This window comes from Agelaius phoeniceus, chromosome 13, assembly GCF_051311805.1.
Source record: "Agelaius phoeniceus isolate bAgePho1 chromosome 13, bAgePho1.hap1, whole genome shotgun sequence".
Taxonomy (NCBI): domain Eukaryota; kingdom Metazoa; phylum Chordata; class Aves; order Passeriformes; family Icteridae; genus Agelaius; species Agelaius phoeniceus.
The window spans coordinates 11,878,814-11,894,160 of record NC_135277.1 but is presented as its reverse complement, the minus strand read 5'-3'; the positions used below and the strand labels follow the sequence as shown (position 1 = coordinate 11,894,160).

Here is a 15,347-nt window from a genome sequence, read left to right as displayed (position 1 = left end):
AGGGATGCAGAGCTCTGCAAGGGGCACAGAGGATGGTGAGCTGCTGGGGTCTGGCCCCAGGCTCAGTGGTGGTCATCTTGTGTCCTGTGGCAATCCCTTGCACCTCTCAGCCTGTTCCTGTTCCCAGAGGCATGCCTGCCAGCTGGGCCCCAGACTTCAAACACCATCTGTGCTGTGTCTCACCTTCCACTCCTGCAGAATGAAAGTTGTGGTTCAGTTGGATATCTGCTGCAAATTAACTGGTACAGATAAGATATTTATTATTAGTGTTGCTACCATAGCAAATGCAGTGTCTAAATTGAAATGCATTTATTCAGGATTTATTGTGCTAAGGATGTAGAATGGTTTACAGGAAGCAAGTCCGGATGAAATAACAGAGGACTTGACAATAGTGTTATTTAATGTTTTACTGTACCTTGCCTTATAAAACAATCCAAGAACATCCTATTATCTATCAAAGCAATGCAACTAAAAAATTTCCAATCCAAATATAGTTGGGGATTGACCAGTTGAAATGCTGCTGGTCAACATTTTAAGGCTTGAACCATCAAGATCTTACAAATGGAGGCTGCTAACATATATTGGTTTTCTTTCAAGGGCATTTCAGAAGTATCTCCCCAATTCAGTAATTTTACATTTGGGCAAGAGTAAATTATTTTCTCTACCCTAGGCCTGAAATTTGCTGATCAGGAATCGAACCAGGGGGTTTTATTTACAGGTCACTGAATTTGATCAATGTCTGGTCTTTAAGGAAAGAGATCAAAACATGCACCACACAGTAATCAAGTCCAGATGTTGTCTAGAAGACAAGCTCCAGTTCTAGCAGGAATTAATTAAGCAAAGTCTTACAAGCTGTGTCATAAGGAAACCAGATGAAAACAACAGCCCCTGTGGCTTTTTATTTAAAAAATGCCACAAACATTTTGAAACAACTAACCACATTTTGGCTACAAATAGTTTAGCAAAATAAAACTTGCTTTTGGGTGCCCCAGCTAATGATTTACTGGTACAACCTGCTGGCAGTAAGCCCAGTTTAGACAGAGTTGAAAAAATGCCAAACATCTACACTGCATTCACCATAGAGCCTTTGAAACAAACTGTCACTGGGTGTAGGAAAGGCTGAGCCAGGAAATGCATTGTTTTGGGACCACAGGACCCCAGGTCTCAAAGGCATCCCCCAGAGTGGAGTAAATTTTTTTTTAGGGTAGTTATCTCCTTTTCTGTTATATCCTTAGGGTGTTTACTCTGCCACTGCACTTCTTTCAACAGGTGAAATACATAAAAGTAAAATTAAAAGGCTAGGTGGGCAAAATGTTATGCAAAGGTTCTGCCAGGGAAAAACGGTGTGCTTTGGAGCCTTGCCCTACCCTCTCAGATGTGCCAGCCTGGGAAATCCCACACATGGGAAATATGGTCAGTGCAGGTGGCCACAGTCATTTGATGTAAATGTATCACAGCAGGCATAGCCCATAAATGGGATCTCCTGCAGCCCAGACATGGGATAGAGCTCAGATTCATGAATTGTATTGAATACATTTGTCTTCTAATGTTGCAGTTTGAGAAGAATGAAAGATTATCTAGTACATCTGCATTTAATCTATTTACTGTGGTTTTGTTGCTATGCCTCGTAAATATAGGTGACCTGCACCTTTTCTTAAACAGAAACTGATCATATTTCTGATTTCTTGATTGCAAATTCCATGCATGAAGTATAAGGAAGAAAGAAACATGAAACCACAGCCAAAGAAGAGCAGAATATTGACTTCAGCCAAACTCTATACTCCTTGCAGAGGATTGTTACATTTTTAACAGAAAGTGATATGGAGTGAATTTGTCATCAGATATAAAGCATGCAGATGGGAAAGTCAGCATGGGAGGATTCATTTTCCTTCATATCAGCTTAATAAATACATTTTAAGGTGTGACAGGAAAATCTGAGTGAAAAAACTTGTATGAGTTTATCAAAAAGCAAACACCCTAATGTTAACTTTCACTCTGTGTAGATAGCATACATTTCCCTTTCCCAGTGTTTGTATAATTATGAGTGACTCATTCAAGCCCTGATCCTACAGACCAAGATTAAATCCCAAAAGAGGTTTGGATCCCTGTCAATAATTAAATCCACATTTCTGTCTCATGGCTGAATGAGACCCATTTGCAGGGAAGCTTCAACCCCACCACCAAAGCAACAAATTGCTCTTCAGCCTGAGCCACCAAGTTACAGAGCAGAAGATTTCAAAGCAATTTGGTTCAGCTTTCCTGATGCTTCTGGGACTGAACAAACAAAACCACAGATGCAAACACTTTTTCTGCTTCAAGGAAGGGAAGGAAAGGGAAAGACTGCAGAAAAAATGGATCTGATTATTTTCCATTTCTGTTGATCTGATAACATTTTAGATGTTTGGCAAAAAAGCTGTTAACTTACGGCTGGATATCCCATTTTCTGAGAAGTTTGAGGTAAGGAGGTTCCAAGCAGGTAACTGCAGCTTTGGAGGATTTTTCTATGCTCTGCACATTATTGTGGATACAGGTGTTTTCCTTAGCAGCAGTGGCAAAACACCCATGGCAACCCTTCAGCCCCTCATTAGCCTGAATTTTCTGCTCTAAGTCTTGCTACAGACACCTGAGGTGTTTGGCAGGGTTTGGCGTTTCCTAGTTGTACTTTTTTTCCATAGGAAAATTCAACTCTAGTGCAGCATCTGCTTCTTAACAAGGCGATGTCTTCTTTTCCTGGCAATGTGAAATGAAATTTAAAGACATCCCAATCATTGGAACAGCTTTTCTGCTGCTTGTGACTCATCACTTAGTGCTCAGAACCAAGGACTTCTGTTCAACTAAATCACAACACCCAGTGAAAGCATTGTGATAAATTAATTCAAGGACATGCTTAATTAAAAGGGGTTCACTCAAATAATATTACATATAATTTCAACCAATGGTTAACCTTACTATAGAATAGTAGAACAAATATAAATTGACTTGCGAACACTAATTAACAGAAGAAAGGAAAAATATCAAAATGGTCTCAGAGACCAGCACCCTCTACTCCAAAACTGGCTCCCTGGGGTGACACATCTTGGTTCGGGGTGAGGGCCAGCAGGTTTGTGCTGCAGGGCCTGTTTGGCTGGCTCAGTTTGCAGCAGGTGTTGAGAGGGAGCAAACCGCGTTCTTCGGGATCAGCTGGCGACACGTGTGCCCGGAGCTGACCGGGTACCGGGCAGGGCTGTGCTGGGGCAGGGCGGTGGCCGCGGCTGGCAGAGCGCCCAAGGCACAGCGCAGTCTGGTGTCGTGAGGCACACGGGTGACGGGAGGCTCGGGCTGCATCGTGCCAAGCCACAGGCGACAGGGACTATGTGGGTTAGGCGGGACCTCACCTGCAGGCTTGGGGCGGACAGAAGCAGGGAGGGCTGAGTGGGGCAGGGGAAGGCAGCGTGGCCTGGCCGGGGGCGGGAGGGCCGCCGCCGCGGGAGCTGCTGCAGCTGCAGCCGCCGCTGCCCTTGCCGGTGCAGTTGCCTGTGCCGGTGCCGGTGCCCGCGGCGGGCGCTGCGGCCGCCGGACTACGAGTCCCAGCGTGCCCGGCAGGGCCGGGGCCGCGCTGCGCAGCCGCCGCGCCGGGCACCCACCTGCAGCCGCCGGGCTCGGGGCGCGGAGGGGCGCGCAGGCGGCGGGCGGCGCCGGTCGGGCGCGGAGCGGCGCGCAGGCGGCGGGCGGCGGCCAGGCCCGGCCCCGCGACGGGGTAAGGCGGCGGCCGGGCCGGGCGGGACGCGGGGCAGCATCGCCCGCAGGGCTCCGCGCACTGCGGAGCGGGCGCTGCCGGGGCGCGGCGGGGGCGGCGGCGGAGCATCCCCGGCTCGGGGCGCGGATGCGGGGCGGCCCCGATCCGAACCAGCCGCGCCCCGGGATCGCCGCGGGAGCCGTGCGGGACACGGCGGGCTCGGCCCCGCCACGCCCGGGCTCGGCGGAGAACGCAGCTGTGACAAGCGAGTGCGCGCCTGGTTATTGCGGAGCGCTCGCATCCTCCGGGTCACGCGTGGGAGGACAGAAATTAGATGGGCAGTTTAATAAAATACCTAAAGAAGGTGTTTGTGTGGATGGTGATGAGCTGCCCCTCCTTGGAGATCTCCTGCCTTTTGTATGTCACGGATAGGGCAGGACCGGCGGAGGGTGGTTCTGCTCCGCCGCCGGGCAGCGGGTCGGAACAAACGAACCAATGCCCGGTTCGGAAACAAATCGCTGATTTAGAAAATGTAAGAACGTTTCCAAGGTCCCGAGGAGCAAAGTGTACCCTCAAAACGTGCACATTGGCATTAGATATTGCATACTGTCTGTTCTGTCATCTTGTAATTAAAAATAATCAGGGTGCCCTAGTTCAAGGGGATTTGCTTTGATGGAAACTTAGGGGAAGGTCTTCTGCCAGCGAAAAAATCCACAGTTAATCAATGAGAAGCATGTAAAGATAACTGAGGAGTATAAACACCAAAAAGTAGATGACAACTGGTTAGATTAACATAAGCATCCTGAGCTTAGCAGTTACATAAACTTCTGAAAAAAATTCTAACATTATTACTAATGAGACAAATACAGAAATTCATCAATATCAAATATAAAATTTAAAATAATTGGAAGAAGTAATTATGTTTTTATACCATGAATGATACACTGTGTAGATCTATGCGTCTCAAAGTGTTTAGGAGAGGAAATCTTCATCAAGTTACTGAGTTGCTCATTTGTAGTAAATAGATTGTCTTTCAATTTCTTATCATATGAAAGCTTTACTTTAACTGACTATTCTCAGAAATTTGAACTTCCTCTGTTCTGCCCTTCACTCTTGGAGAGTGGAACATGTAATGGTAAGAAACACCTGGGATCAGCTGGCCTGGTACTGTAACATCACATCCTCCAATTCTTTGTGAGGGATGCAGTTATAGAAAACTGAACTCACACTCAGGGGTGCATGGTGGTGTCTCACTGAATTATACTGACAATATCTCAGTCCTTTCCATGTTATTCTGCACTCATTTGCTGCCTAACAGCCTGCCCGCCTTTGTGCTGGTGCTCTACACTGTGCACATCTTAACTGCTTTCCACTATGGATATACTTAAATTTTTACCCCTGGGTAAGAAAAATGAAGACTTATGTGATTCATTTTAGTGACTTCACCAAACTAAATTCCTAATGCATCTTTTTTCCCATTTATCCAGCTTGGTTGTATGTCTGAGCTTAGCCAGTAGCCTCTCCTATCTTGATAATCTAAATAATTTTGTTCAAAGTGGTGTGCTTTGCTCTCTGTTTGCATACCTTTTCTTCCTTCCTCAAATTAACATTATTTCCAGTATTTTACAACTTCTGGCAAGCAATGTTCATGCATTTCTGCTGTTACTGACCTGTTTTAGGGTTTTTTTGGTAGCATTCCTATTCCAATTTGGTAGGATTGGACCTCCTAGTTTGATGGCTTCCTGTAATTGAGTGTCCTTTTGACTGGGGCTGAGGTGGCTGTGCAGAATTTTGCACTGAGAGGCCCTGGTAGCATCCTGTAGCCACAGGTATTTGCACATGGTGGGTTAATAGTGGGGTGAATGCCTGTGTTCTGTTTGCTGACCACAGCAGACAAGTGTAGTGGTGGCTTCTGTTTATCAAAGGGGTTTGGTCATCGTTATTTGGTGCCCCAGAAATCTGTAAAGTTAGTTTTTAAATCCTTCTTTGAAAGAGCAGCAGGGACTGAGTGTCCAGCTGCTATGCTAAAACAGGGAAATCTGAGAACAGTGGTGACAAAAAGGTAGCACTTGGTTTGTTATCTGTTGGCAGCACAGGTGGAACAATGCTGGAGTTTATGTTACCCAGTGTCCTTTTTTCCTATTGATGTTTCCAACATGTGGGAAACAAACACTGCTGTTGTTGTTTCCAGGGTTGGTCTGATGTATTTCATAATAAAAATAAAAAGTCAATTTCCAGGTAATTCCTTCTCCTGTTTGTTGTTTCAGCTGTCGGGATGTGCACATCCTGCATGGTTTCTGGCTTTGGTTTACAGATAAAATGCAAAAAATGTTGGTAGTTATGATGTCTCTGTGCATTGTAAGGAGAAAAAGCAGCTTAGGAAAGATGCAAAAAGAGGGGTTATTTAGAGGGTACCTAGCAGTGGTCATTATTCAGGATCTCAGTTTTTCAGTCCATAGTACATGCTCTTACCCAGCCTTTGGGTCTCTGTGCTGTGTTTTCACTTGGGCTATGTTATTAATTTAAAAGATCCACTTAAATGTACAAGATGTCCATGGAAGAAGGGACCTATAGCCAAAGGAAAAGCTGAACAATGCTTGACACTTGGAAGATGGTTCCATTCCTTATCTTGCCACAGACTTCCCATTTGGCCTTGCACAAGGCATTTCTTTCTCCTGACAGGGCAGTGCAGAGGCTCTCGTGTGGCTGATGGTGTTTAGGGCTCCACAGCAGCTGGTTCCATGTATATGTGACCAATCAAGGAGGATCCAGAGCCTGGCCTTTGGCTTTCCAGGTGTGCCTCTGTGCAAAGCTGCAGGTCTTCCTCCCCCAGTGTGTGCTTGGCTTTGCATTCACGGTGGGTGTGCTGATTACAAGGACTGCAGTTCTTTACCCAACACAAAAGCTGGAACTCTGAACTGGATGAAGACACCTCCTTGTAAACATCCCAGCTGTTCCTGTAATGTGTGTGATCCATGTTCCCTGGGGACCACAGAATCATGGGCTGCCGTGTCACAGACGGGGACATGTCAGCTCTGGGGCAGTGCTGACCAGGGGGTGCAGATCTTTACCTGTTCCAGGTGAATCAGCACCTGTCTGCTGCAAATCTGCAGAGTCTGGTCGTTATTGAAGGAGCTTAAAATATCTTTGGTGCCCCCCAGAATAATGAGGCCATTTCTTTCTCCTTGCAATCTTATCCAAGGGACCATCAGTCAGCCCCCCCCCGGTACAGCTCAGCAGCAGGGTGGTTCTGTTCACGTCACAGTGAGCACACAGATGACAAATTGTGGGTGGAGCTGCCACTCCATCGTCTCTCTTGCCTGTAAGAAAAGACTCTGTCCTCCAGGACTCTCAGCCTGCACTTCACACCGCCCTCAGTTTCAGACAGTGACGGGTACGTCTTTATCTTAGAAGAGCTAATTAACATTGCCCAGATTTTCAAACCATCACTAAAGTCCCATAAACAGAAGAACCTTGCAGTGCTACAAAGTACCAGCTGCAATGAGCAGGAAGATTGTTTCATTAGTTTGTAACTAAACTTTACCCCTCTAGAAACAGAGGGGAGTGTTCATCTGCCAGAGACAGGACAGACAAACAGGTCTCTGCTGTTTGCCTGTACTCTATGCATCACTGAAATGTCAGACCACCACACACAATCCCACCAATGTCTGCAGGGTTTAGGTTTGTTCTGTCATCCTCTTCTTGGAGGCAGGAAATAAGTGATCTAAAGGTTGGATTTTCTAAGTAAGGCTTAAATCATCATATGGTCACTGTATAATTAGTCATCATATGTTTGTCTGGAAACAATTCTAATGGTTATGATCTAAAAAGATCGTGATACCCAGAAACAAGCTATAAATTCATCAGGCATTGTAAAGAAATACTTCCTTTCCAGGACTCAATTTCATGTTTTGAATGGTTATGAGTAATACCACTAATGTTATTTTGGAAACAGTCAGAAATTGGTCATTATGTAACATTCTGCCTCAGTGGGAGAAGCATCAATGTTTCATCTTTCTTTAATCACCAGGGAAAAACCTTTCATGCTACCTCAAGGGGGTGCATCCCTTTATGTCTTCTATAAACAACAGTGCTTTCATATGGATAATTTTGCAATATACGTGGTGGTTATTTTTTTGTAAAGGGCATGACTGAAGTCCCATTACAATGAATTCATGTCTCACATTTTATTTGCATGGAAGTTATCAATCCCCATTTAAGCAGCCAACTGTGATATAAACTATAGAGTAGCATAAACATTACCAAGGTTCAGAATGCCACATCCAATTATCAAGTGGAGTTTTTCATCATTGAATAATTATCCTAAAATTTCAGGACTAGTCTAATATTAGGACAACATAATTGTTAATTATTCACTGCTCTCTGTATAGGACTGAACCAGTTGCTGGGAATAGAGCATGAAGTAACCCTACATTAGCTCTGGAGAAAAACAGCATTTTAAATACACAGGGATTTTGAGGGATTCTTTGCTGCAGTATGACAAAGGATGGCAGTGGGCTGGGCTCAGAAGAGGTTTGGCCACACTCTGACTGTCCCAGAGCCAGCCCTGAGCAGTGCCAAGTGCAGCTGAGCTCTCCCCCCTGCCAGCCCCAGAGACACACTCTGATGGACCCAATTCTGCAAGTCCTCAAACAGGTGATTTGCTCTGATCCACCAAGTGATCATGCCATGTCATGAATGTAAAAGGCTTAGAAAAGGTTACTAGACTGGAGCAGTTCAGTACTCCTTATGTTCTGAAGGTTTTTTTGGGAAACAAGTAGAAAACTTGGGGGATTCTAGAAGAGAAAATACTTTTCTACAGATCTCTCTTCCATTTTGTATCTATGTGAAGTTCTTTGACATGTCTACTGTATCTGCATCAGGACCTGTAGCTGATACTCTTCCCATCATGCACACACAAACCCCATTTTGTAATGCTGTGTTCCTGCCACACTTGTGTTCTGTGCTGGCCCTAATGCATTCCTTCTAACTTTTCTGAGATTCATGAACCTCCTACTGCAAAACATCACCTCCCAGCATACATCCCCCATATGTTCATGGTTAGAAAGTACATTGGTGCATTTGTCTTGCCTTTTAAGTAGAAAAATTAAAAAGGAACCTTATTTATATGTCAGACAATGAAGTATTCCTGATGTTCCCTGTCTGGCACTGGGTTCAGTGTGCTGGTGGGGGCACTCACTGGCCTGGACAGCATGGGACAATCATCCTCCTTCTACTGAGCATCTGCTTGTGTTGCACAAATACGGCTCTTAATCATAATGGCCCCAATCCTATTTATTTGGTCCAGTATCAATTTAACTTGGGATTAATTCCACCTGGTTTTTATTTTCATGTTTAGCTCCATGAGTCTATTTAAAGAAAGGGAAGATTTTTTTCTGCATTTACAGGTCAGTTTTACCACTTTTTTTCAAAACACAAATATCCACTACTGTGGATACAGAGATAGTTTAAAAGAGGTCATGCATCAGGATTTCCTTTCTAAAGATCAGTTGCTGTGATTTGCAAAAATGAGAACAATTTCTCAAACCTGATTATAAAAAGCCTCCTTTTTTCCCATTAAAAATGCAAAGAACTCTATTAATAGATTATTTCCCATTCATCACACCTCTCTATACTTCATAATGCACATTGTTATGCAGCTTCATTCTTAGCTTATACACATTATCAAACCTGGAAATTCACATCCTCTGTATCACAGTCTTTTCCTCTCTTTGGAAAAAGAGACCCCAAGACAGGACCCCAAGACAGGACCCCAAGACAGATGTTTCTCTAAGTGTGTAGTCTGTGTTTTAGATAGCAGGAGTGACCTGAAGTGCATTTGTAGCTGCTGGTCCATAGGAGATTCTACAGTTCAGGTTGTTCCAACACTTTCTAAGGGATCCAAGCAAATGCAAGGGGGACCCCTGTGACATTCAACAGTAATTCAACAGAGGAATGATTCACTCTCTGAAAGAAACATCTGTATCAGCAGTAGAAGATTACAACAGTGTTATGGTATCAGCAGAAACCACAGCTTGGCTCCTCTGGAAAGCCCTTTCAGAAGTGCATAAGCATAACAAAAAATTGCTTATGAACATGGCAAGGTGCAGAGGGGCTATATCACAGCAGGTGTTAACTGCACTGAGCAACAATGATTTTATGTAGGCTGACTAATGACACCCTTTTTTTCTTTGAAAACATGTTTTGAATGCTGATGTTGCCAGAAATGGGTGAAAAGCTGCCCCAAATAACACCGTATGTATTTCCTTCTTTAGAAGGAATCAGGAATACAGCTACAGCAAGAGGTTCTTTGAAGCTCACTGTGAAACTTCTGTGCTCCAGAAGGGTTTAAAAGGAGAACATGGGTGGCAGAAATGCCTCTTCCAGTTCTGCCCCATCCAGAACAAGCACAGATCTCACTCACCTGCTGGGCTTTGCTGTTTAACAGTGGGACTTAGGCCCAGGGAAAACTGAGATGCTCCATACTGAAACTCAGTGGAGAAAAACAAATGGGATATGTCCTCCCTCATTCCTTAATCTCTTTCACTCTTCCCAGCAAGTTTGAAGGGAAAGTGCACAGTGTTATCCATGCTCCCTCATCCTGCTTCCCTCAGTGTCCCTAGTGCAGTGTAACATTCAGGAGTGGGTTGTCTCTAGGTTGGACATCTCCCTTGTGCTGTGGGACACCTGATCTGCTTTTATATGCTCAAAATAACAGCAGCAGGGAGCTCTGGGTTAGAACTGCTTTTGTAACTAAGGGAAGCTTTCATACAGTGATCATAACAAAGCAAATCCAAAGGATGGAGTGTGCAAGCAGTAAATAGCTGTGCACACTCAGGCCACAGTAAGGAGCTGCACAGACAGCATGTGGCTCTGTTTACATACACAATATTAACAGGATCAAATCCAATTAGGGAGGTGGAGATCCTTATCATCACATTAGACAGCAGTTTCCAGAGTATGTGAATCAAGAGTTCAGCATTTCCTTCCCAGTCTGACTGGTGCTGAATTGTTGGATTTATCTCCTACCCTTGACTTGTGGTACTGTGACTGGTGAAAGGTCAATAGAGAGCATAAACCTGGGATGTGAGCAATGGGTGTTCCTGTGCAGCAAAGTGAAAGCTCCAGAAAAGCTTTACTGCTTTTCAGGCATTGTGGACAAAGAAATTCCCTAAGCTGTGTCTTCTGCTTTTGTTCAGTCACAAAAGAGTAGGATTCTGTTGTGAAAAGGAAAATATTAAGGGAATTTCTGTTGCAAATGTGTGCAGGCAAGAAAAGCACTCAGATTTCAGGCTCTTCCATGCACTATCAATCTAATAGGGGTTATTCAACACAGTACTTCATGTCATCAGAAAAGTTTGGCTGGTACATCTGTAACATCTGGGTTTAAATTTTTCTTTGGGGCATCCCTGCTGGACATGGTCAAACATCTTCTCTTCTTAAAATAGTGAGAGTTTTCACCTGTTGAAAGTGTCTCCTGCCACATTTCCCCTTTATGGCTGAGCCCTTGGGCAATTCACAAAGAATTTGGGGGTGTCTGGTGCACACAATCATACTCTGATTCACCTGGGTTCAGCTTTGCAGACCTCACAGAAGCTCTCAGACCCATGGCCCTGCTGATCCCAGTGCCACAATCCCTGGCTGTAGCCCTGCAGGGCTGTACCTGAGGGACAGGTCCTGGTTCCAGCTGTCCTGCTGACCCTCAGCCAGGGAAACTGCCCTGGACTCTTACAAGTTGCTTTTCCTACAATATTTAATTACCCTACCCTTGGGATTACATTTCTGTCTTTTCCAGGGATGTGATTAAACTCTAATAACCATTTAACTTAAATAGTTTTAAAAAGCTGTAATCCCCTCAAAGAAATTTTTTAGCTCAGTTAATGACTCTTAGCTGAAATGTTATGTTTGTAATGAGTTTATCCAAAGGAACTTAGAGAAGGCACCTGATACCCTAGGGCAGAATGTTGTACTGCAGCTCCATTTGGTTTTACAGTTTAAACAAATTATAATTTTTAAATAAAATGCTTTCATTATTTAACAAGTAATTTTGATAAAAAATTGCTTGGATTAAACACATATTGAACTAGTGTTCTTCTTAATCACTAAGTACACAAAAACATTGGCTCCTTTGTACTGGTTTTGGTCAAAATATCCCCCACACTCATCACATATGATGTAATTTTGGTATTATAAGAAAATTTCACAACACTTGTAACTTTGTTAAACATCAGATGCTGACTACCTCCCTAAAACAAACTCTCAATTTAAAGAACACTTGAATTCTATCCTGACATTTGGAATTGCTTAATGATGATGTCATGCTGGGAAAACAGCAGCCACAAACAGAGCAGGAATAAGGAAAAAAAGAAAGTGTGTAGGCAAAATAATGATTCTTCTTGGAATAGGATATTAAAGTTTCCAGTCAAGCCTTAATGTGGCTTGCAGTAGTCACAGAGTTCCAGATATTTCAAATTTGTAAATCCACTGATTATTCCCTGCCCTTTCAATAGGTTGCTGATTTCTAGTCTTTTTGATAAATATAAAAATGAAATATGTTTTAATATTTAGTACTTAAATAGTGAAACTCATAAGTAAATGAAATATTTTCATTTGGACTTGGAATAAAAGTAAAACAAAAACCAGGATTCCAGCTCATATGACAAGCAACAGAACCCACATGGATTTTATCAGCTTATGACAACTAAAAACCTGGCCAGAGGAAATTAGGGTTGGGGTTGGTCCATAAATCAGTGGTAGGTGCCAGTTGGCTGGTTTCCATATCAACCAAAACTCTGAAATCTGTGAGTGCAAAAACTCAGCTGTGAAACTGCCCAGTTGTGTCATTTGGGGAGTGCTGCTGCTGCTGTGGGAGCTGGGCACACCTGGGAGCCCCCAGTTAATGCTGCTTCCCATCATAAGTTAGTTCTCTTTCACTCTGTCCCTTTACAGGCAGATTCTGGTTCTAGAATTTGTTCTGGACAAGAAAAAAAAGAGCAAGTAAAGACAGAGAGTCCTTTGTCGGATTGTCATATGACAGATAATATGACAATGGCTGTTGTGGACATGCAAATGGGATCTTCTTGTTCCCAGTCGGGAACAAGGAATCATATTCAAATTTTAAAACTAAAAGAGTTTGTGAAATACTAACTTCATTGTTTTTCATGTTTTTTCAAGTTTTGAACTTCTGCAGGTCTCCCATGTAACTGACTGAAGTACAGATAATATTTTGAGCTATAACTAGCATCTTCTCACTCCAAGAATTTTGATTATATATGCTATCACTTGTATCCAAACATGCTGATGTTTTGATGTAACTACCAGTGTACCTGACAGATGCTTAGGTAACCAGAATGTGCCAAAAAGTCAGCCAAGATGATGTGGGTTAGCTTTCAGCCAGCAGCAAAGCTGGGATAAGATAGAATACCTCAAGGCATAACATTTTGGTTTTTGTTTGTCAGTGTTAGACTGTTGTCTGTGACTCTACCACTTTCCTTTGCTTCTGGCCAAAAGAGCAAACAGATACTGTTTCCAAGCAAATGAAATAAAGCAGCTATATTTCAATGAAAAAGGAAAAGTTGCTAATATTTTCCTTATCTGTGTCTCAGAGCTGCTGCTTGCTCTGCCCCCAGGCTGCTGAACCCGTCCTGGCTGTTCCCATCCCACACCCCTCTGCCGTGCCAGGACACGCTGCTGCTTTGTTTCTTTAATAAGTGTCACTGTGACCCTCAGCCTTCCAGGACTCTCAGCTCAATGGAGATGCTCACAATGCTTTATTGTTAGCAGTGAGTGTGGCTGGAGGAGCTGGGCACCCCTGGATGGTTGGAATCCTGAGCAGCAGAGCAGAGCAGCACAGCAGGAGCCATGTCTCTGCCCTTCCGAAAGGAGCTGGAGAAGTACAAGAACATCAACGAGGATGAAATACTCAGCAAGCTCTCAGAGGATGAACTGAAGCAGCTAGAACATGTTCTTGATGACCTTGATCCTGAGGTGAGTGATGACAATTGCAGCACTGCCTGTCAGAAATGCCACACACTGCAGTATTTTTTATTTCTATTCTGTTGCAGTAGGGACAGTGTGCTCTAAAGGATGAGAAGCTCAGCTACAGACATTTTGGTTGTATTCCTGCTGGGATGTGCTACTTTTGTAAAAATCACTGTGCTCTTGGTCTATTTAGACATGAGCTTGTCTGCAATCTAAATTTTTAGTCATGTTGGCACACTGCAACAAAATGAGAAGCTTTTTATGGCTGCTATTTCTGAGCACAGCAATAAACAAACATAACCTGTGTTTATGGAGATCAGGTCTTTTGAACATCTGAAATCTGTTGACAGTGTCATTCAGCACATATATTTTTAGCTGAAGAGAACATGTTTGAGTATGATCAAGGATTCAGCTACACAACTGTCATTTTCCAGAGAATAAGAATAATTGGGATTCTATCTATCTATCTATCTATCTATCTATCTATCTATCTATCTATCTATCATCTATCTATCTATCTATCTATCCCCCCAATTATATATATATATATTAATAAATAAGCCCCCAATTATACATATATATAATTATATTTATATAATAATTATATAATTATATTTATATAATAATTGAGAAATTCTCACAAAGAATTTAAAGATCTCTGGTCTAAGAACCACTTGATCCTACAATAACGAGGTTACAGTCACAAGCATGCAGGGAATTGTTACTGTACCTACCCAAAATTCTTCAAACTGATTTAGGAGCTTGAAAACTGGCAGGTAAAATGGCAGATAAAATATTCTGTCTGGAGGCAAAATTAATTTGGAGAAACACAATAGATTAATAGCTTCTAATTCTATAGCACCAGTTTGTCTGGAAATTAAGGGGGATTTTAATGTTCTCTCCCACCATGTTGCCACTTCCCACACTACTACCATTTCTACATTTCAAGTATTTTCAAGTATCTGGCATCTCAAATGGAGACACAGAAAACTATTAAAAAGCAACACCAACCAACACAGTAAATCAGTCCATGGTGCATTTGTATTTATGCTACATATGTGCAGTGAATTTGGAGCACTCTGGGCACATTTGTGCCTGCACAGGTAAAATAACTGGTGACTCAAATTCACTGATGTGCTCAGAATTCCCTGTGTATTTGCCATGGATCAGATTTACTGTGCATGTTCTGGCCAGTGAGGAAATGTTTCTGAAGTACTCTGGGGCACCTTCAACGCGTTGGCATTGCTGCATGTGCACTGCAAGGTCCACCTACCTGTATTCTTGGAATTTCCTGGACTGAAATGTGGGGGCCTCGTGCATATTCCTATGTTACAGGATGCAGATGAAATCACAGGATCCCACAGCTACATCTTGAAAGTGGGAATTATCTGCTTGCTTCCTCATACTCTGAATAGCTGAAGTCTACCTCATCCTCCAGTCTCTTTAGTGCATGCCATTCATTTCTGAAGTCTCAGAGACATCTGCTTTAGAATGAAAGGAATTTTTTTTTTTTCAGTGAGAGAAAAATGGTGAGGAAAAAGTGTAAAGGAAATGTACAGAAAACATAGCCTGGTTTATCTGCCTGGACTGCAAACTGTGGTTATAATGACCTTACTTAGTTCTTTGGTGCTCTGACTGTGAATATAGTTAA

The 15,347-nt window shown here is 43.1% G+C and overlaps 2 protein-coding genes across 2 annotated transcripts in view; one reads left to right on the top strand and one right to left on the bottom strand.

Moving 5' to 3' along the window:
* Positions 1-2,907: 2,907 nt before the first annotated feature.
* LOC143695138 (uncharacterized) lies at positions 2,908-13,620 on the bottom strand. The gene is made up of 2 exons (XM_077185254.1): positions 13,496-13,620; positions 2,908-3,736 (listed from the first exon to the last, which is right to left on the bottom strand). The coding sequence occupies exons 1-2, from the start codon at positions 13,618-13,620 to the stop codon at positions 3,130-3,132; spliced, it is 732 nt and encodes a 243-aa protein (XP_077041369.1). The 3' UTR covers positions 2,908-3,129.
* The window catches only part of LOC129126482 (tropomodulin-2), a 24,803-nt gene continuing 23,024 nt past the window's right edge, over positions 13,569-15,347 (top strand). The window contains exon 1 of the mRNA XM_054642404.2: positions 13,569-13,702. Within this exon, the coding sequence (XP_054498379.1) occupies positions 13,577-13,702 (126 nt within the window). The 5' untranslated portion in view covers positions 13,569-13,576. The remainder of the gene's footprint in view (positions 13,703-15,347) is intronic.

Bases quoted from the DNA above. Each gene is read 5' to 3' on its own strand.
- LOC143695138 (XM_077185254.1), bottom strand. From the start codon at position 13,620: ATGTTCTTGTACTTCTCCAGCTCCTTTCGGAAGGGCAGAGACATGGCT. The intron at 3,737-13,495 runs CTAACAATAAAG...CCGCCGCCTTAC, and splicing joins TCCTCCAGCCACACTCACTG to CCCGTCGCGGGGCCGGGCCT.